Consider the following 21,867-nt stretch of genomic DNA (forward strand, 5'->3'; position numbering starts at 1 on the left):
GCCTCTTCTGGCGAAGGATCAACTCCACCCTCTCCAATCCCGGTCCTTCTCTGGCGGTACAGCAGGTTGCAAGCCGAACTGTGTCGCAGCAGAAATACAAGTGAGACGCCCCATGACTATCAGTGAAGCTCACAGTGCGGTACAGGTTGTATCCAAAAAGAGAGTGGATCATTTGAGATCTTTGGTGGTCCACGGAACGCATGTCTCTCCAGCCGCCCTGGCGGGCGCGCGGTCACACGTCCTCCCAGCCCACGTCCGCTGAGCACTCGGTTCGCGGCCCAGCGTCTCCTCCGGAACGGGTGCGCTCAAGTGCCCTTGACCTGCAGTCCCAGTTGGAGGGACGCACGGGGACAAGGTGGAACTGTGTTTACACCTCCTGAGTTATTCCCGCTCCAGTGTCTGCATTCCCAAAAGCCTGTGTCGCCTCATCTGTTTAAACACAAACCTGCAGCAGCAAACGGCTCCCTTACAAGGCGCGCGCGGGGGCCCGGAAGTGACGCGTTACGTGTCCGCGTACTCCCGCCCTGCCCTGCGCCGGCCGTTCCGTGGCGGGAACAGGGGTGACCGTGCAGACGGCTCCGGTTCTAAGTGTCGCGGAGGCTTCCTGGGCCTGATAGTCTCAGATTGGGGTACGGAGCTGGGACTTCGTGACCATCCCCCCCTTTCCCTCTCCCGGAAACCCCAGGAACGAGCCGGCGGCGTCCTCGCTCGGGAGACGAGCTGCTGAGAGGCCCAGGCAGTGTCCGGGAACGCGCGCGAGGACGTGGGGATAACAGGTGACGGACCAGCCGGAGAAATTGCGAGGGTTACCTTCGCCTTCCTCCATTTCTGCGGCCGTGATGCCCCTGCGATGTCTTCCACCTCCGTCCTAGCGCGCACAGGGGCCGGACGGGCGCCCCGGCCGAGCCACCTTCTGCTACCCCTGCCGCGCCCCTTCGTGCTCAGTACAGCATCTTTCAGAGCCCTGCTGTGGGCTGCAGTACGGTTTAGCAGCCGGTGGCAGGGATACAATAACGTTAAAAACCTTGGCGCTTTACAGATTTAACGATATATTTTATTTATTCAATATATACCCATATGGCAAGCACAGAGCTATGTGTTTGCCCAATTCTTTTTATTTAATTCAATTGCCTTATGCAATAGGCCTTAGCTCCTTTAACAGAAGGGGAAACTTAATCTCGTAAATGATAATTTAGTCGCTGTTCTAGATATGGGAGAGGGGAGAAATACAGCAGTAAAAAACAAAGAATTGCCACTAATGCTGGGAATTTTCAGGCAAACTAATGATGCATTTCTGTCTCTCAAGACAGCCTTCTGCTGCCCAGAAGAATATTCACCTGAATGTTAATAGTGATTATCTTCTGCGTGAGATTTTGCAAGAATTTTTAAAACTCCTCATGCTTTTCTGCCGTTTTGATTTTTTCAGATAAGCACGTTATCAGAAAAATAGCTGTTTCCATTTTAATAGAGTCCCCAGCCCTCCCTTCCCCACACAAAAAGGCCTCTGACATTGGGGCTGGCCCGGTGGCCGAGTGGTTAAGTTCGCGCGCTCCGCTGCAGGCGGCCCAGTGTTTCGTTGGTTCGAATCCTGGGCGCGGACATGGCACTGCTCATCAAACCACGCTGAGGCAGCGTCCCACATGCCACAACTAGGACCCACAACGAAGAATATACAACTATGTACTGGGGGGCTTTGGGGAGAAAAAGGAAAAATAAAATCTTTAAAAAAAAAAAAAAGGCCTCTGACATTAGCTCTGCCAGTCAGACAGGCCCTGGAGTGGAGCTCTAGGCCCAAGAAGAGAAGTGGAGCTTCTCACTCTGGTGCTGGCGCTCCTAATTGCCGAGTCCATTCCAGGGTCTAAGTTAGAGCTAGGCCCATGATTGAAATGGAGGAGACTATAGAGGCCCATAAACAGTTGGGCCTTAATGACATCATATTTATCAAAAAGTTTGGAACTCTTAAAAAATTTTCTGATGTAAGATTTATCTTTATTCTCTAATTCCCTCATTATAAATAGGTTCTAAGTTCCTGAAGCACTTCGGCTTCTTTTATGTCCCTGTAGCCCTCAGTACAGTGCGTTCAGAGAGTGCTAGGTCATGGATGATGTCTTGATTTAGTAGTTATTGAATATCTGTGCACAAGGTTGTGTGTGCTTTCAGGCTGTACCTCCTCATAATGTTTTCAAAAGAGCTTTTCCTTTTCTGTCTTGCAGCGGTCAGGGTGAAGTAACCATGCAGGCGTTTCTAAAAGGCGCATCCATCAGTGCTAAACCACTGATGCCCAAGGATCGAGGAGTAGCTGCCACTCCCGGAAGCAGTGGAGAGAACAAGAAAGCCAAACCTGTTCCATGGGTGGAAAAATAGTAAGAACTGTCGTGTTTTTGTGGAAACAGTTTTGAGCACTTTTATTACTTAGGGGGGATGATTTTCTCTGTTTAGATGTTGTCTTTGAAAATCACCCAATTATGTAAGTCGTAGAATCTTGGAACCGAAAGTTACCTTAGACTGAGCCAGTTTAATTCCTTATTTTATAGATGAGCGGAGGTCTTCTCTGTAACTCAGGACTATGGTTTTAGCGGCTGGGGGACAGCAGTGAAGAAAACAAGGTTTCAAAAGTTGTCTGTAAGCTCTTGGTTAGGAGTTCTACTTAAGTCTAAACAGTCTGTTCCCGTTTTCATTACTGATAGGTGGAGATTGTTGAGTTTTTGTTTGTTTATACATTTTTGGCAAAAACAGCACTCGAAGTAGCACTTAACCTTCAGTCAGCTAAGTAATACTATGACAAGTAGTTGTAACCCCTGGGATAGCCTCAGTTATTACCAAGGGTTTGCAGATTACTTATAAGCCAAATAAGGCCCTCGTATGTTTTGTTTGGCACCAACAATGCTTTTAAAAATAGGAAATTTTGCATAAAAATCTAGATTTTTTTTAATTAAAAAAATTATACAAGGGGAAACATAGATTTTCAGCTTCTCAGGAAATTAGGCAGCAGGAGGTACAAGTTCTCACATGACAACAGTTAGGTGGACTTGAGTACTGCTTCTCATTTTGGGAAGGTCATATGTTCCTCAGTTCACCACAGTCCCTACTTTTTCTCTTGCTTTGCACTCTGCCTTCTTCACTTTTGTTATCTGCCTGGCCCCTGCAGGCATTTGAATATGAGACCCTGCTTTATAACATACAGTAGTTTTCCTAGAAAACATGATCTGACATAAAATGCCTGCCTGGCATTGACCTGATTAATTAGAAAAGTAGGGATCAAAGAAGAGCTTTTGATTAGTTAACTAAGCACAAAGCCTAATCTTAGGATTGGGAGCATAACTTTGTTCCAGCTTCTCTTAAAATTACTACTTAATGATGTAAGATGAAAATTACATATTATTACACTTCATATTGGTTAAACTTACTTTGTCAGCCTTCAATGAAGTGAATAGGTCTGCTTTTTTTTGTGTATTTGGGTGATAGAAGAAATTGGTATTAACCGATGAATGACTTAGTAACTATATATATGTAACCATATTAACCAAAATAGTTAGCTATCCTGAGCTTACTAAATGGTTCTCCCTTTTCAGTTTAGGTTGTATGATCTTGTCAAAAATCACATTACTTTCTAAGCAAGTGTTCACTTTAAATTTTTTACCAGTTGGCCTTTGTGGTATAATAAAAAGTCCTTTTGCTTAATTTTTGTTAGCATAACAGATGCAAACTGCATTTGGAAAAGTGAAAAATTGTCTCATTCCTTCGGCATGTATTTGTTTAAGGTAAATACAAATAGGATTTCCACCTATTTTCAATCATGAAAGTTTCTCATTTCATTACCAAGATATGAGAATTATCATTGGTATTTTAGCAAAAGGAACACTTGAGACTTTTCTGTGGCTACTATAATATACTAAATAACCTCTCTTTTTTTTTTCCCAGTCGCCCAAAATGTGTAGATGAAGTTGCTTTCCAGGAAGAAGTGGTTGCAGTACTGAAAAAGTCTTTAGAAGGAGCTGATGTGAGTAGCAGATGATGTTTAATGCCATTTAGAGATTTAAGACTTAATTTATTCACCCTCTTTCTTCCTTTAGAACCTCCTGCCCCATTTAAATACTATGCTACATAGTATATAATAACCTTGATAACTATTTTAACATTGATTGATTAATTCAACAAATATTTATTGAGGATCTCCTATTCTATCCTATGGCATTATTATAGAGTACTCAAGTATAGACCATTGAGCATACTGGATCCTTTTGCTCATGAGCTTTTATTTTGGTGGGGAGAGACAGAGAATAAACATGTAAGCCAAATAAGAGAATTATAGATGATGATATGTGCATATAAAGAAGAGTCAGAGGTCTTTGAAAGTATAATGGCTAATCCTAATTTTCAGATTTGATTTGGAGGCTGGCCCCGTGGCTGAGTGGTTAAGTTCGAGGGCTCTGCTTTGGCAGCCCAGAGTTTCACCGGTTCAGATCCTGAGTATGGACACGGCACCGCTCATTAGGCCATGTTGAGGCGGCATCTCACATGCCACAACTAGAAGGACCTACGACTAGAATATACAACTATGTACTGTGGGGCTTTGGGGAAGAGGAAGAAGGTGAAAAAAGGAAGATTGGAAACAGATTTTAGGTGTCAATCTTTAAAAAAAAAAAGATTTTGTTTGAACTACAACACACAAAAATTGAGCATTTAAGTCTGCTTACAGTGTAGTGTCTCCTGCTGTGATATATGGGATAAAATATCCCTGAGTGACTTGCGTTTTAGATTATTCAGAGACGAGACAAAACCAGATGAAGAATTAGCAATTTAAAATTGTATATGATAAAGTGCTTTAAGAGCTCAGTGAAGGAAGGAGAGAAGTTGTAGATGAAAGTGGGATGTGGTTTCTGCTTTATTCCCAAGATTTGCTTCCTTACTCTCAACCTGGCTGCTTTAAATTAGAGGTTCTTTTGGTTTTTGCTGTTACCGTTCTCTTCCTGGAATTACATTACAACAGCACATATTTTGAAAGAAGTTATAAAACTATTTAAAATCTTTTTCTTTACCAGTATTTGTTCAGATTTGCACCAAATACCTTTACCTTTTAATTTTATAGTAGTATACAGTTTTAATTGCATAGTAATGTTTACATAGATGGCAGAACAAAATCTATTTTAATTGCTAGTATTCTCAACTCTTCAGGCAAACGTAGTGGGGTTATGATCCAGTTCTTGATTGTATACCATCCAGCTTAGGAGACTGAATCAAGAACTTTTCTTCTTTAACCTCTTGTTTAGTATTTTGTGTTTCTTTTCAGACTAAGTTTTGTAAAACTTAAAGATGAAGTAATTTTTTTAATTCTGAAGAGGAAAGGAAAATACTTCATCCCTTCATTTACTTTAAAAGGTTTTAAAGTAGAATTGTAATAGATTTTTTTCAGAAATCAATTTTAAGAACTGATATTCCATGTACAGTTCTTGAATGCACCATGTATCATACTGTCGTATAATGTACCGTTTAATAATTTTACCGTGTGTTAAAGAATTGATGTTATTGTTTGTGATAGTGACCTGGATGAATCGTTACAAATATTGAGGTATGCATGGATCAAAATAACCTTAAAAACTTAGGAGCCTAGGACTTTTTTTGTTTTTGTTTTTAAGTAGTGAATCTCACAGTCTGGATATTAACCTATATGTTATCAATGTAACAGTAATAGTCTTCTAATGAATATACTTATATGTTGGTTTATTTATTTGGCACATATTGAGTACTACACACAATGCTGAGAATACAAATGTGAATAGAACAAATAAATGGTTCTTGACCTTCTTAAGCTTACCCTCTAGTGAAGTAGACATGTATTTTACAATTAAACCCAACTATTAAATAAATAACAATAGATAAATGCAAATTGCATCAAGTGCAACAAAGATGGATGAGAGAATAATGGAGGAGACTCACTTTAGATTGGGTGGTCAGGGAAGGCTTCTGACTTGTGAGGAAGTAGGAGTTGGCCGGGCAGGAAAGAAGAGTGAGACCCCAGTTCATGGAGGACGGCATGTGTGCAGGCCAGAAAGTGCTTAGCTGTTGGAGGTGATTTAAGTTGGAAGCTAGAAGGTGAAAGAGGTGGCAAGCAGATCGTGGACGTCCTTGTAGGTTATGGTAAGCAGGGTTGGTTTGTTTGTTTTTGTTTTTCTAAGTGGAGTGTAAATAGTTTTAGGTAGCAAGCCAGGTGGCATCTGGTTTGAATGAAGAGTGAACAGATGGGAAGGGGAAGGGTTAGGCAAGAGTGGAATCAAATAAGCCATCCTATCTAGTTTCCTATGTGCAGTGATGGCCATGTGTGAAAGCACATACTGAAGAATGTACAGTTTCGTAAAGGAGCTCATTGGAATTCAGTACATTTATTAATCTGTACCACAGATCAGTCACCTGCTTGATAGGGGCCAATCTAATTAGACTTAAGGTATAAAAGAAGATAGCTAATTATTTAATCTTATCCTTTCTTCCTCTGTTGACTTCTCCCTGATACATGCAGGCGTCCCTACAGGGTGCGTAATCATGATGTGGAGCACTGCCTGGCACTTAATAGATGCTTAGTTTTTAAAATTTTTTCTTCTTGGAATTTAAGCTCTTTCAGAGCCCTAATATATCTTTTTTACTCCTTTTTCCTCAGTGTTGTCTAAATCCAGTTTCTTTTTGGTCTCTATCCCCTTTGAAGCAACTGACATCTTATAAAATATAAAATCTTTCCCAATCCTGAGCAAAGAGGTGGCATAGGGAACTGACAGAAGCCTGGGATTCCCTTCAGAAATAAAGCTTTCTAATTCCAGCTTTGAAAATTCTACCTAATTAGATTAGGTTTAGAGCAATCATAAATATTGATTCAGCTTAAGATATTAGAAAGATGTCTTGGGAAAAAGTGATAGTATTATGTGAAAAAGCAGGGTTTAGAACTATTAATACTAAGGTACCAGTTATATTAAGAAATCTTTATATTCAGATATGTGCCCTCTCTATTAGGGAAGTCATTGCACTGTTCCATAGACATTTTCAGTGATCATTTTCATCTATTTGTGCCAGAATACAATTTTTAAAAAGTAAAATTTAACTTCTGCAGCTCCCTAATCTCTTGTTTTACGGGCCACCTGGAACTGGAAAAACATCCACTATTTTGGCAGCAGCTAGGGAACTCTTTGGGTAAGTTGAAATCTCGCTCTTTTTTTAAAGACCTGACGTAGGATATTTCTGGTACTGCTTTTCTTTCTCTAAAAATTTGCATTTGGTTTCTTTGCAAAGTTGTTGCGTTTGTTTTTGCTTCTGAATTTTTTGTTAATCCAGTGGCCCATTTCCAATTTCTCCCCTCCAATAAATTAGCTTGCCTACATCTTTTGTAACCTTCATTCTGAACCTTATTCAAATGTTTGTGTGTATTACAACATTGAGAACCTTGTGATTTTTTTCATCACTTTTTCATTGTGATTTTGGAGCCCAGAAGACCCAACCTGTCACTAGTCATGCCAGTAGTTTCATCACTCTTTTAGTTAATGTGTTTACATCTCTGTCATTGTATGATGGAATCTGCTGTGCCTGCTGCTACTGACCCGCACCACCCGTTCCTAAGTTCCTTATTGCTCCGGACTTCCCAGGCCCTGCCTCTGGAGTGGTTAGGCCAGCTCCTTGCCCTCAAGCATCCTGAGTGTAAGCAGAGTGTGTGGTATGATTCCAGGTACACCAGAAGACCTCTGAGCCACCTTCATAGATTCCTTTTTCTAGATTAACTGTCTTGGCTTAGCCAGTTGTTATAGAGGAGCCCTTTACCTAGAGTTGGAAAATCCATATCAGCCCAGGTCTGATATCATGCAACATGCACCAGCATAGCAAAGGCTATCTTAAATTCATCAAGAGTTTTTATATCAGGCGTATGGCCAAAGGGTACATCTGAAATCCTACATTTGAAAATAATTAGATGCCTCTGAAACCACCAAATATGTAAGGATAATTAGTTCTATTGAAATGCAAAGGAAGACCAAAGGGGAAGCTAATGTAACCCTAAGATTCTATTTATTTGACAGCAACTTTTGTTTCTCAAGGAAATTATAAAAGAACTTTTTTGATTCTTCCACAGCTCAGTCAGTTAGATCCAAACTGAACCAGTCTTGTCAATATAGTTATAATGAAACTGTTAAGTAGTTTATTATTAGTTATGCTAGAGTAGGTCAGTCCAGATTATATAACTTTTAAAAATATCCTTTTGAAAATAATGTTTGTCCTTATAGAACTAAAAGAACTTATTTTAAGTATAAATTCCACATATAATAGTATTTGTGGTTTTAAAATGAAAATATATGCACAGAGCTTACCAAATGTTTATGCTCATAGAAAAATTCCTAGGATATCTTGCTATTTAGGAAAAATAGGAGAAAACTAAATGCAAACTCTTGTTTTTTTAGTAAAAATATATATATATATATATGTAGAAAAATGACTGGAAAGAAGTTTTCAAAACAATGATTTGGCAGGATGTGCCAGTTGATTTAATTTTCTTTTGATTTCTCAGATTTCCCTACTTGTGGTGAGCTACTTTTAATAATGTTTTTAAAACTCACTTAAGGAAAACTGTTCATGTTTGAATCTAGTAATTTTTCTTATAGCAAGCTACTCTATGGAAATAATTCAAAATATCTATATTACAGCATTATTTAAAATTGTAACATATTTAAAGCTATCTAAATGTCTAACAGTAGAAGAATGTTAAATGAATTAGGTAAATGATGGTACAATCATAGAACAGACTGTCATATAGCTATTAAGATGGTATTTACAGTGGTTCTGATGACATGACAAGATGATTATGATACAATTCTAAGTGGAGAATTGATTTAAAATTTTATACACTGTGTGATATCACCTACCTGTTTTTTAAAAATGTATGGAAAAAAGTCAAAGTGTTAACTGCATGTCTCTGCAAAAGAGAAAATACAAAAGTGATTGTGTGCCTTCTATCCATATTGTTTACTGGGTGGATTTTAAACTACTGCAAAATGTGCAAATGTTAAAATATGGTTTAAACCTGGGGTCCTTACATGCTTCATGATGTTTCATATTTATTTCATTTTGACATAGGCCTGAACTTTTTCGATTAAGAGTTCTTGAGTTAAATGCATCTGATGAACGTGGAATACAAGTAGTTAGAGAGAAAGTGAAGAATTTTGCTCAATTAACTGTGTCAGGAAGTCGTTCAGAGTAAGTAAGCTTACCTTCCCTTCTCCATAGTATGTCATTATATTTGTTTAAAATACATGTTTCTGCCAAATTTCCAACTCCTTTTTCATGTTAGATCATATTTTTATCTAAATTATTTAAACCCAGAAATGACCTTTCCATTATAATAACTAATTATAAGACATTTAGCTTTCAAGATCTTTTAACTGATACTTTGTCTAAGGAGTATTTATTAATCAGATTTGGTGGTACACTCATAATAAAGATCCTGATTTTTGCTGTTGTGTTATAAAAAAAGAAGTTCTGTCAGATATCTTAAGTTTCAGTGTCTATTTCATAATTAGGGTGATCATATAAGTTCTTGTCCAAACTGGGACACTTTTAGAGTGAAAGAGGAGGTATGATTAATAATTAAAATAGGACTGCGCTGAGTTAAACAGGGATGTTTAGTCAACTACTTATACTCCTTAGATGGCAAAGTTCTAAGATTAAGTTTTTAAATTAGGTACCTGGCATATATTTAAATTTATATCTCAGCATACTTAAGAATTTGTAGAGAGTGAATGACTAATTTTTGATATTCACCATGGATTTACGATGCATATAAATCATATGTCTGATAAGGAACTTAGATCAAGAATGTATAGGGGCTGGCCCCACAGCAGAGCGGTTAAGTTCACGCGCTCTGCTTCAGCGGCCCAGGGTTTCGTCCGTTCGGATCCTGGGTGCAGACATGGCACTGCTCATTAGGCCATTTTGAGGCAGCGTCCCACATAGCACAACTGGAAGGACCCACAACTAAAATATACAACTATGTACTTGGGAGATTTGGGGAGAAAAAGCAGGGGGGAAGAAAAAGAATATATAAAAAACTCTTACAACTCAATAAAAACACAACACAATTTAAAAATGAGCAAAGGATCTGAATAGACATTTCTCCAAAGAAGATACACAAATGGCCAATAAGCACGTGAAAACATGCTTATCAGCATCATTAGCCATTAGAGAAATGCAAATCAAAACTGTGATGCCATAACACTTCACACTCACTAGGATGCTCTAATCAAAAAGACAAAAAATAGGGGCCAGTCCTATGGCCTGGTGGTTAAGTTCAGTGTGCACCACTTTGGCTGCCTGGATTCATGGGTTTGGATCCCAGGTGTGGACCTCTACCACTTGTCAGCCATACTGTGGCAGCAACCCACATACGTAATAGAGGAGGATTGGCACAAATGTTAGCTCAGAACTAATCTTCCTCAAGCAAAAAAAAAAAAAAAACGAGGAAGAGGAGCTGTCCCCGTGGCCGAGTGGTTAAGTTTGTACACTCTGCTTCGGCGGCCCACGGATTCACTGATTTGGATCCTGTGCGCAGACATGGCACCGCTCATCAGGCTGTGCTGAGGCGGCATCCCACATACCACAACCAGAAGGACCTGCAACTAGAATATACAGCTATGTGCTGGGGGGCTTTGGGGAGAAGAAAGGAAAAAAAAAAAGATTGGCAATAGATGTTAGCTCAGGTGGCAATCTTTTTAAAAAAAAAAAGAAGATTGGCAGCAGATGTTAGCTCAGGGTGAATCATACTCAGCAAAAAAGAAAAGTATATACAGAAAATAACAAGTATTGGCAAGGGTGTGGAGAAATTGGTACCCTTGTACATTGCTGGTTGGAATGTAAAATGGTGCAGCCACTTTGAAAACAGTTTGGCAGTTCCTCTTAAAAGTTAAACATCAAGTTACCGTATGACCCAGTAATTCCATTCCTAGGTATATAGCCACAAGAAATGAAAACATATGTCTATTCAAAACATGTACACATGTTCATAGGAGCATTATCCATAATAGTCAAAACATGGAAACAACCCAAATATCCATCAACTAATAAATGGACAAATAAAATGTAGTATATTTATTTGCCATATTATTTGGCAATAAAAAGGAATGAAGTAGTGACCTACCACAACATGGATGAACCTTGAAAATATGCTAAGTGAAAGAAGCCAGTCACAAAAGACAACATATTATATATTCCATTTATATGAAATGTCCAGAATAGGCAAGTTGTCAAGACAGAAAGTGGAGATTGCTGATAGCCTATGGCTAGGAGACTTGGGGGAGAGGAGGAGTGACTCCCTAATGGGCACAGGGTTTCTTTTTGGGGTGATGAGAATGTTCTAAAGTTAGATCGTAGTGTTGATATGTGAATTATAACTCCTGTGTGTTTCCTTGAATCAGTGGGAAGCCATGTCCTCCTTTCAAGATTGTAATTCTGGATGAAGCAGATTCTATGACCTCAGCTGCTCAGGCAGCTTTAAGACGCACCATGGAGAAAGAGTCTAAAACCACCCGATTCTGTCTCATCTGTAACTATATCAGTCGGTATGTATGTTGCCCTGAAGATAGATGCTAGGCAGCCTTTTTTTGATAACACCAATTAGAGTTATCAAAATTAAATATTTCAAGGTTACATTAATTTCTCCTCGATCAAATCTTAATTTATTCTTGATAAAAATGAGTTCTTTGGGGAAATTCTTTAGATACTCACTTGTTTTTTCCAATATTTTACAGAATAATTGAACCTCTGACCTCTAGGTGTTCTAAATTCCGCTTCAAACCTCTGTCAGATAAAATTCAACAGCAGCGGTTACTAGACATTGCTGGTAAAGAACATGTCAAAATTAGCAATGAGGTAATTGATTATTACAGTATTTTAATTACTGATTCCTTTAATGAATGCATATGAGGTGGCCGTGAAAGTCAAATGTGTGTTGCTTCATTTTCTGTTGCCAATTCTTCAGGCAAACTTAAGCTAAATAAGCAACAGTTGGAATGTGTAGGAATTACAGGTTCAGCCTCTGTTACTATTATCTATCAATATTTCAGAGACCCACCCAAAACTGGGGCAGATTTCCTACATAAAATGCACAATCTGCAACAACAAATCTGCAGAGCGACAAGGTTGTAGTCTCCTAGCTAATGCTGCACTTCAGGAACTAATTTGGTGTGATGAAATCCTGGTACAGTGATAGAATATATAGGCCTCTTATTCATTTTAATAGAATTTAACCATAATTTGAATTTTCTTTGCTTTATGTAATCAAGAAAATAGGATGAGCAGTATGGAACGTCCCTTGTCTCTGCAAATTTCTTTGAGGCAAGAGATCTCTTTGCTGTCCTTCCATTGGACTAATGCTATCCATGAATTCTGCCACTGTAGGACTGATAATACTCCCTCAAAAATGGAAATAAATTTTGTTTTTCCTCACTAACTTCAAATTAAAACATAATGTTTTTCACTTTCCTTTATTAAAGTCAAAAAGCCTTAACTGGCCACCATAGGTAAAAAACCAATTTTTTCTTTCTAGGGAATAGCTTATCTTGTTAAAGTGTCAGAAGGAGACTTGAGAAAAGCCATTACATTTCTTCAAAGTGCTACTCGATTAACAGGTGGAAAGGAGGTCACAGAGAAGGTGATCACAGACATTGCTGGGGTAAGAGCACTGGATATTCTGAAATTCTTTTAGTTGGCTTTTAGAAAAGTTTCATCCAACAAATATATATGGAATGCTTATTATATGCTGTCTTGGTCCATTCAGGCTGCTATAACGAAATACCATAGGCTAAGTGGCTTAAAAACAATGGAAATTTATTTCACAGTTCTGGAGGCTGGGAAGTCCAAGATCAAGGTGCCTGCAGGTGAAGTGTCTGATAAGGACCCATTTCCTAGTTCATAGGCTCCTAGTTTATAGGCTCCTCATTCATAGATGGCCTTCATCTTACTGCAGTCTCCTGTGGCAGAAGGGAGCTCTCTGGGGCCTTCATAAGGGCACTAATCCCATTCATGAGGACTCCACCCTTATGACCTAATCACCTCTCAAAGACCCCACCTCCAAACACCATCCCATTAGAGGTTTTGTTTTTTGTTTTTTTTTTGAGGAAGACTAGCCCTGAGTTAACATCTGCTACCAATCCTCTTCTTTTTGCTGAGGAAGACTGGCCCTGAGCTAACATCCGTGCCCATCTTCCTCCGTTTTTTTTTTTAATATGTGGGACGCCTATCACAGCATGGCCTGTCAAGTGGTGCCATGTCCGCACCCGGGATCCAAACCTGCGAACCCCGGGCTGCCAAAGTGGAACATGCACACTTAAGCGCTGCGCCACAGGGCTGGCCCCATGTTAGAGAATTGTAACATGGATTTGGGGGCACATTTATTCTGTGTATGTGCCAAGTACTGTGCTACAAACAGTGTAATAAGGGAATAACCTAGGAGTATCAGAATGCTTCAGGGATGTGGCAGTCAAAATAGATTTAACAGATCGAGAGTCATGTAAAAACAAGGGGCATATCCAATTTATGGAAATCATCTACTTAAAAAACCAGAGTGTCACACCTCTGTTAGGATACTCCCATGTGGGGGCTCACCTCAGAATCACTACTTTCAGAACTTAGTTCCTGTGCTATTTTTCATACCACAATGAACCTGGTAGCATTAGTCTCTTTTAACTTTCTGGGTCTTATGGGCTTTTAAAGTCAATTCTGTTAGTGGCATCTTTAACTTGGAGAAAGGGCACATCCCCTTAAAATCTTTCAAACTGGCTGATTTTAACCACTGCTCTGAGTTGTTACAGCTAGCGGGGAGAACTTCAGCTACTCATCCACTGACCAGAGCAGCTGTTCTTGTTCCAGCATGGGCCCGAACTTGAGACTTGTTTAGGAGGAAATGAATTTTGTATGCTTCTAAAAGAGCCATTAAAGGATCTTAAAGCAAAATGTGGCCTGGTTGCATAGTTGGCACTGGACTGACATAAGATTGGCATAGTCAAAGGAAGAGGTTCTGGTTATCCAGAGAGCTTATTTCAAAGTCCAACGGCCTTCTAGAGTTCAGAACATGAACATAAGGCTTAAAGCTGGCCCTTTTTCAGCTTTCTTCCTTTGCCTTCCCAACTTAGTATGGATTCAGTGTGACAGCTTTGTCCTATGCTGCAGGACATGTGTCAGTGTCTCTTTTTATACACAACAGATTACCCAAGCATGGAACAAAAGGAAGTAGGTGTAGGCTTGGCAGAGGAAATGTCCAAACCATCTTTACCTGGAAACTATCTTAAACTTTTTAGGTCATACCAGCTGAGACAATTGATGGATTACTTGCTGCATGTCAGAGTGGCTCTTTTGACAAACTAGAAGCTGCAGTAAAGGTAAATCCAGTTTACTGGCTTTCAGGGGAGGGATACTTACACAATCATACCAAACCTCTGATTTTTCTGTTATAGGACTTAATAGATGAGGGTCATGCAGCAACTCAGCTTGTAAATCAACTTCACGATGTGATTGTAGAAAATGATAACCTTTCTGATAAGCAGAAGTCCATTATTACAGAAAAACTGGCTGTAAGTAGGCACTTTGACACATTGCAGCAAAATATTTCAACTATACCTGGAAGGGATATTTAATTTACTCATCTTTTTTTGTAGGAAGTAGACAAATGCTTAGCAGACGGTGCCGACGAACATCTGCAGTTGATGAGCCTCTGTGCTACTGTGATGCAGCAGTTAACTCAGAATTGTTAAAACCATATTTAGTATGCCATTTTATTGAATTTTTGTAAATATAACATGATGAAAATAAAATGACCAAAGCACCTTTAAAGTGAATATACAATTTATTTAACATTCAAACTTCATTAAGACATGTGCAATATGGCAATTTTACTGGGGGTTTAACCCTACCTAGGATATGATTGCTTGCTGGGGCTTAGCAACAGGGTCCAGTTCACACTTAGCACTAATTAAATACTTTATTGAATAAATACAATACCAAACAAAATGCATTCAAATGCTTTCTAAAAAAATCAATTTTAAAGGCCTTCCTATTCAGGCTAATGACAAACACAATAAAGGCAGATATGCTAGTTTAACATAATTGGCTGATTTTATACAGCACTTATATCTTTTAGTCCACAAGTATATTATTAAATGATAGAGAACATCTAATACAACCATTTCTACAGAACTAGGAAATAAATTTCTAAGAAAGAAAGATTTTACAGACCCCATCTTTAATACCCAACCCCAACAGTCTAACTCTAAAGAGGATAAAGCCAATGACTTTCCTCACAAGAGCTCACGACTAAAGTCGCTTTGCTATCAAAATCTGTATTTCTGATCCGTTATGAGCATTGAGACAAGATTCAAATATTCCCAAAGAAAGAAGCACAATGCACGTTGTGATCGCCTATTCAGCAACAGCGAGCACTGCATTCAAACTATCTCATCCCAGGAATTAAATAAGGTCAGCCACATTCATTGGCATTTCCTCCACTGTAGTATTGTAGAAAGTCTCAATGTCACGAAGAATCCTCTTGTCTTCTTCAGTAACAAAGTTTATAGCCACACCTTTCCTCCCAAATCGACCCCCTCTGCCAATTCTGTGTAAGAAAAAGAAATCAGCAATTAGAAGATGCTGCTACCTACATATTGCATGAACTACTGAACATGATGATCCACTTGTTAACCATCAGCTGCTGTTTAACTTATCAAGGTTATAGTTCGTGCTTCTAATTGGAGCACTAGCTGCTAATCAATATCTAGAGAAAAAAATCTTCCTTTGCAGTTAGTGCCAAAAGGATTCAAGGCTTGTCTGGCTGCAAAATGAGATTTTATCAGGTGTCTTGAGCATTACTATCTTTAAAGCAGATGACAGTATTGTGTTTGGGGTAGTGAAATTAAAGCCCATACCAAAGTGGGCCAGCCAAGAGCAGATGTCAGCCTGGGACAGATGTAAATACCAGGGATAAAACAAAAAGAACAGTTATGCAATCCATTTCGACGCACTTCTGGAACAGTAAACTGTAAACACAAATGCTGCAAGGTTAACTACTGTCTAAAACTTACAACTTTTTCCAGTGGGAAAACAAGTATTTGGTATGGTAACCCAAACTTATCACTGCTTTTTTGCTCAGTTTCACACGTTATATAACTCAAGTTACTCAAAAACGTGTTTACCTCCAAAACAGCTTTCTACCTGCCTGATGGAAACCAGACAAAACGAACCACCTAATACGCTAATATGCTAAAATGCCTTGGCTGGAGCAACTTTAAATATCAAATAATCATGACAAAAGAAAAACAAATATAAATACCGACTCGCTCTTTATTCAAACAGTGTGCTGTTTCGCTTATGATTCCACGTCCTAAATTACGTCAACGCCGTTTCTGAGCGCCATCTCGTCATCAACTGCTGCTATCGACTCCTGTATTTTTTAAAAAGTCTTTTTTTACATCATATAACAAAGTACAATTCAATTTATTTAGGGATAAAGCCACTATAACTAAACCAGGGACTGCTCAAATTGCTACCAGACAACACCAAGAAAATCCCAACTATAGAGGAATCACCAAGGAAGCACATGGACACAAGAGCATCACTAAAAATAAAGCTCAAAAATAAGCTAAGACCAACAGATCTACAACAACCTGATTTGTATGTATTAAGTCCACAATTTGGGCATCATTTATGACTGTTTTCCCACTGTGTATGACTAATCTTCCCAAATACAATTTTAGTTACATCTTACCAATTATGTCTTTTTACTGAATCAATTCCCTGATTTGAGGTCACCTTTCAGACAAATCAGTCAGTAGGAAAAAAACAATACGTGAAATGCATTTTACCAATGCAGTTAACTGTCAAAATGCCGTCTACTCACCTGTGAATGTAATTTTCACGATTGGTAGGTAGGTCGTAGTTTATAACCAATGATACTTGTTGCACATCAATCCCACGAGCCTGAAATACAATGGCATGTTGTTCAAATCCTAATTAAACTATACAGCCATGTAATGTAGGCCACAAAATAGTAGTGAACTACATTAAGTGGTATAGCCCACTGTGGAGCATGGCCTTTTTTACTCTCCCAAAAACCCTAAGTTGGTAAAGGTTATTAAAAAACCTTCCCACAAAAAAACACTTTTGGTATATTAAAAAGAGCAGTGAAAGACTTACCAACAAGTCAGTAGTGATCAGAACACGGCTTGACCCTGATCGGAATTCCCTCATGATAACATCTCTTTCCTTCTGGTCCATGTCTCCATGCTGCAAATTAAAAAACCTTAATTCAAGAATCACCAGTCAAATTCATATTTAACTTTATCAACATGTATGAGACCAAGCGTCCCTGGCTGCTACAAGAGTATAGCAGACAGGTATAGTTAAGAAACAACTTTATTTTGAGCAGGGGGAACGACAACACAGCACTTAACAGCTATATTGTAGTCTAAATCCTGCTTTAATGGAAACATAGACATTGTAAATACCATTACTAGGCTAGAACACCTCTTACCAGAGCAGAGACTGTGAAGTCCCTGGCATGCATTTTCTCAGTGAGCCAGTCCACCTTGCGTCTTGTGTTGAGAAATATAACAGCCTGCGTAATCGTCAGTGTCTCATACAAGTCACAAAGTGTATCCAACTTCCATTCCTAGAGTTATTTCCAAAAGAGAAAGTTATTAAAACAATTTACTTTCCAATTTAAATTCATTACAAATTCATCTGTTGGGTCAGCCTAAGGACATATTGCACCAAATCTTGAGACAAAGGACACTGGACATTAAGAAAGAGGTCCACCCCAGTCTTTACAATCTAGTGCAGTCACTTTTCTTCTTGTGTGTACTCTGCTAGCATTATTACAAAAACCAAGAAGTGATCCTAGTTTCTGCAATTTTAGCACAGTGCTTATACAAGAAGGATAAAATCTGGCTAACATTTTAATGTTTAACAAACAAATTACCTCTCTTTCAACATTAATATAAAACTGTTTGATTCCTTCAAGGGTCAATTCTTCCTTTTTCACCAGAATTCTAATTGGATCTCTCATGAACTTTTTGGTCACTTCCAACACATCAGTTGGCATTGTGGCAGAAAGCAACACAACCTGAAAAAGACGATGATTATGTTGTCACACAAGTAGTTAACACAATACTCAATTTTTCAATATGGAAAAAATGTTTGAGACTAAGCGTCTTACTATGAAATTATGCCAGACAGTTATGCATCCATTGCTCCAAGAAGGGGAAACGACAATACAACACTTCAGTTGTTTTGTAACAGTACCCTCATTAATTAAACCTAACCTCCAGCTATATGAGTGAAGTGAAGCTCACCTGAATACTTGTATTTAATTTTTGGAAAATCTCATAAATTTGATCCTTAAACCCTCGGCTCAACATTTCATCAGCTTCATCCAAAACAAACATTTTGATCCATTTTGGAGCTGTTAAAAACAAAGTCATACTATCATCTTTAGATTCTCAGGGATACTATTTAACTTTTTAGTAGCAGAAACAAATTACACTATTGTATAATTGTATATAATTGTCCGAATTATACTAGACAGCAATACTTACAAAGATATCTTCTATTTAGCATATCAAACACTCTCCCTGGTGTACCAACAACAATGTGTGGTGCTTCGGCCTGCAGTTTTTGCATTTCATTTCGAACATTGGTTCCACCGATGCAGGCATGACAAGTTGCTCCCATATAGTCTCCAAGTGCCAGAATTACCTTTTGGATCTAAAAGCCAAAAGCCTTAATTATTATCCAGCAGAATTACAGGCTCTGTGACTAAACTTCCAAAGCATAATGGCAAATATCTGGTCTGCAAATAGCTTTTATGCATGCACAGGACTTTACTTCCAAGCTTAAAGTGCAGACTCATCCAACTGCCTCAAGATAAAATTCCCTTTAAGTGTCTTTCTTTTCTTGTGCCCTGTCAAACTCGGGATCCTGTTGCCCCAGATACCAGCTGGGTTAAATGACTAAAAACATTTCCTACATTATTTTTCACTGTGTGGGAAAATGTAAACAGCCAACAAGCTCTGCCTTTACAGCTAAGACAAGCTGTTGATACTTCAATTTTTCCCACAGGGTACTATGACTTACATAACCTTGATCTTAAATAAAGCCTAATTTTATTACCAAGATTTACTTCAAAGCCAATATAGCAGTGAGCTTTGAAAACATAGCATGCAACAGATGCATCACAAACTACTGAGACAGTCAAATGAGAACATGTCACTGCAGTTTTCATGTTGCACAACTGCATTCGAACTCAAGAACGGGAACGGATCTCATCCACCCTGAACAGAAAGCCTTGGTTTCTCAGCCTTACACAACCCTGAAAACCATACCTGCACACCCAATTCCGGTTTAACTTTCAACACTCCCTGCATGCATGGGTAGTTAAGAGGGCTCTGACAGGACCAATTTACACTAAGCTTTAAATTCTTTCACAGTTGTGAAACCTGAAACCTATGCAACACGCAAGCAGTTTTTTTGAACTACACTATCAATACCTGTTGAGCCAGTTCTCTGGTGGGGGCCAATACTAGTGCTTGGGTCTCCTTGAACTCAATCTCCAACTGTTGCAGGATGGAAATAGCAAATGTGGCTGTCTTGCCAGTACCTGACTGAGCTTGAGCAATCACATCATACCCTAAAAAAAGTAGGATACATATTTACCGATCCCCCATCAAACCGTCACTTCTAGTTCACACCATGTATTCCATTTGGAACATCAATTATGCCCAAATAATCAAGTGATCAGCAATGAGTATTCTTCATTTCAGGTCAGTCCCGAAAGATGATTGCCATCATTTCACTTTAAGGAATACAAACAGGTGCTAGTCCCCCAGAAGTTATTTCCCCTTTTATGGTCCAGGTCTATGTAGAACATTGAGTTCATTTTTCAAAAGTGTCAACGAGTCCTTTTACCTTTGATGCAAGGAATAATAGCTCGCTGCTGAATAGCTGAAGGCTTCTCAAAACCATAAGCATAGATGCCCCGAAGAAGAGACTCCTTTAAATTCATATCATCAAAGTTATCAACAATCTCATTCCAGTTGCTCTGTAAATTTAAAAAAGAGGAGAAATGAATGGGATGAACCAAACCACCTTTCCAGAATTTCAAAATCCACCCACAACTCTTACCTCGATGACACCATCGGGGTCCATTCCCTCTGGGCCGCCATGTTCTCTACCGACAAGAATACCGCAGTTAGAGCACATCCCTGTCCCCTGCCCCCTTCAGCGCACATTACGGAGTCAGCGCTTTCAGAACCTCTCCCCACGTTACCCTCCCGCGCACGTGTGCACTTCCTAGAAGAGCTAAGGAAGCCGGTGGCACAGGACGCACTGCGCCTGCCCGGAGCTTGAGACCCGCGGACGGCCAGAAAGGCCCCGCCACGCCGGCCCTTCCCCCCAGGCCCGAGCGCCCGGCTCTCCCATCTTGGCGGCGGCCCGTCTCGCGAGAGCTCCACGCGCTGAGCTCCGCCCCCTACACTGCGCAAGTCGGGGTGATTGACGCGGGCCGAGGCCTGGCGAAGGCTATGCCAACGGTCCGCCGGCGCCGCCGCGGGCCGGCCCCATCCGCCTTCTACCGCGGCGAGCGGGCGCCGCCGTCGCCCTCCCCCACCAGCCCTGGACTCCAGGTCGCGCTGCTGGACGCCAGTAAGGCCTCGGCCCCGACTACACTGTACCGGGTGCGGGCTGCGCCACGGCTCTAACTAAATGTGCTCCGCTCGGGCGGGGAAGCCGCCGAGACTTCAAAGCGTCTTCGGGGAAAAAAAAGACAGCCTTTAGCCACTCCGTTTCCGTAGCCTCGTTTTGTCTCCCCGCAACCCGGGGCCTTACCTATCGTGGAAGCTTCTCGAAGGACACAGGGGTACTGTACCCCAAGAAAACGCCTATGAACCCACAGTTCCCTGCCTCCAACTCACCTACTACTATCTCCTCTCCTGCCGTACGACGTTCGCCACAAAACGCTACCACCGAAAAAGACCCATACCTGTTATAATCCGCAGAGCCACCAGACATGATCCGGAGAACCACTCAGCGCCCGACTGAAAAGACAGCAGGACCTCGCCGCCCGTTTTTTATAGGCTCGCGGCCGGAACCCGTTTTCTGCGGAGGAATTTTCTTGTCGCTCTTCGGTCAGCCACAAAATTATGATCCTGAGGTCCTTCCCTCAGAAGATATCCTAACCCAGTCGGCAGGAAAATCCAGATTTGGTTATTTCTCGATATTACAGGGTCGCCGGAAATCCCAAGACCCTGGGGGAAGTTTGGGACTCTTTGCTTTGCGGCGGAAGAATATTGCAGCAGACAGCAGCCCATCGCTCGTTCCCCGCCCGGCGTGCTCCTACGGGGTTTCCGCGTCCCCGACGCAGCGGCGGCCCGGGGGAGCCGAGCAGGACCTGGTGGCGGAAGCCTGGGGCGCGCTGGGCGGCCGGGCTGCTTCGCGGACTAGTGGGGCCGAGCTCGCCGTTCGCGCCGGCCCCGGCGTCGTAGGGGCAGGCTCGTCCACGTTCTGCTCTGGAGGGGAATCGGGTTATTCTGCTTGTTCCCACCGCTATTTAACTTGATGATAAAGAGCCGCCTGGCCTTAAGCCCGAGCGTTTACAATCCATTAAGATGTTGAAAGTGTCAAACTCCTGCTCGGGGAAAATGTCGGCTACCCAGCACATCCCAGAAAATCTGGTTTACCGTACATTGTGCAGGGCGAGAGAAAATGTGTAGTGTCGTCTGCAAATGTCCCTGGAGCAGCCAACTCTATTCTCGTGTTGCCTCTGGTCTTGTCTCGCTGTCTTTTTTTAAAAAACTAATAATTTTA

At 40.4% G+C, this 21,867-nt stretch overlaps 2 protein-coding genes and 4 non-coding genes across 9 annotated transcripts; 1 reads left to right on the forward strand and 5 right to left on the reverse strand.

Annotated features, from left to right (window-relative positions):
• The first annotated feature begins 541 nt into the window (after positions 1–541).
• On the forward strand, positions 542–15,081 carry RFC4 (replication factor C subunit 4). Of its 2 annotated transcripts, none has more exons than XM_046658897.1 (11): positions 542–776; positions 2,214–2,363; positions 3,922–4,000; positions 7,097–7,176; positions 9,103–9,222; positions 11,436–11,579; positions 11,769–11,889; positions 12,566–12,691; positions 14,316–14,396; positions 14,472–14,588; positions 14,673–15,081. In XM_046658897.1, the coding sequence occupies exons 2-11, from the start codon at positions 2,233–2,235 to the stop codon at positions 14,766–14,768; spliced, it is 1,095 nt and encodes a 364-aa protein (XP_046514853.1). In that variant the 5' UTR covers positions 542–776; positions 2,214–2,232; the 3' UTR covers positions 14,769–15,081. The 2 variants fall into 2 exon arrangements, with proteins under 2 accessions (XP_046514853.1, XP_046514854.1); XM_046658898.1 differs by having other exon boundaries at positions 567–629.
• Positions 14,842–21,165, reverse strand: EIF4A2 (eukaryotic translation initiation factor 4A2). 3 transcript variants are annotated; one of them, XR_006888257.1, is made up of 12 exons: positions 21,044–21,165; positions 20,188–20,233; positions 19,972–20,104; positions 19,554–19,693; positions 18,603–18,771; positions 18,360–18,469; positions 17,987–18,130; positions 17,540–17,677; positions 17,203–17,292; positions 16,907–16,986; positions 16,344–16,450; positions 15,487–15,625 (listed from the first exon to the last, which is right to left on the reverse strand). XR_006888257.1 is itself a non-coding variant. In XM_046658895.1 (11 exons), the coding sequence occupies exons 1-11, from the start codon at positions 21,070–21,072 to the stop codon at positions 15,481–15,483; spliced, it is 1,224 nt and encodes a 407-aa protein (XP_046514851.1). In that variant the 5' UTR covers positions 21,073–21,164; the 3' UTR covers positions 14,842–15,480. The 3 variants fall into 3 exon arrangements, 1 of the variants encoding a protein (XP_046514851.1); XR_006888256.1 differs by having other exon boundaries at positions 15,488–15,625; positions 16,340–16,450; XM_046658895.1 differs by lacking the exon at positions 16,344–16,450 and having other exon boundaries at positions 14,842–15,625; positions 21,044–21,164.
• On the reverse strand, positions 17,039–17,176 carry LOC124238795 (small nucleolar RNA SNORA4). Its single transcript, XR_006888395.1, has one exon. It is a non-coding gene; the product is annotated as a small nucleolar RNA SNORA4 (small nucleolar RNA).
• LOC124238791 (small nucleolar RNA SNORA63) lies at positions 17,355–17,486 on the reverse strand. Its single transcript, XR_006888392.1, has one exon. It is a non-coding gene; the product is annotated as a small nucleolar RNA SNORA63 (small nucleolar RNA).
• LOC124238754 (small nucleolar RNA SNORA81) lies at positions 17,768–17,945 on the reverse strand. Its single transcript, XR_006888361.1, has one exon. It is a non-coding gene; the product is annotated as a small nucleolar RNA SNORA81 (small nucleolar RNA).
• Positions 19,795–19,861, reverse strand: LOC124238757 (small nucleolar RNA SNORD2). The gene has a single exon (XR_006888364.1). It is a non-coding gene; the product is annotated as a small nucleolar RNA SNORD2 (small nucleolar RNA).
• Positions 21,166–21,867: the final 702 nt, after the last annotated feature.

The sequence above is a fragment of the Equus quagga genome, chromosome 4 (genome assembly GCF_021613505.1).
Source record: "Equus quagga isolate Etosha38 chromosome 4, UCLA_HA_Equagga_1.0, whole genome shotgun sequence".
NCBI lineage: Eukaryota > Metazoa > Chordata > Mammalia > Perissodactyla > Equidae > Equus > Equus quagga.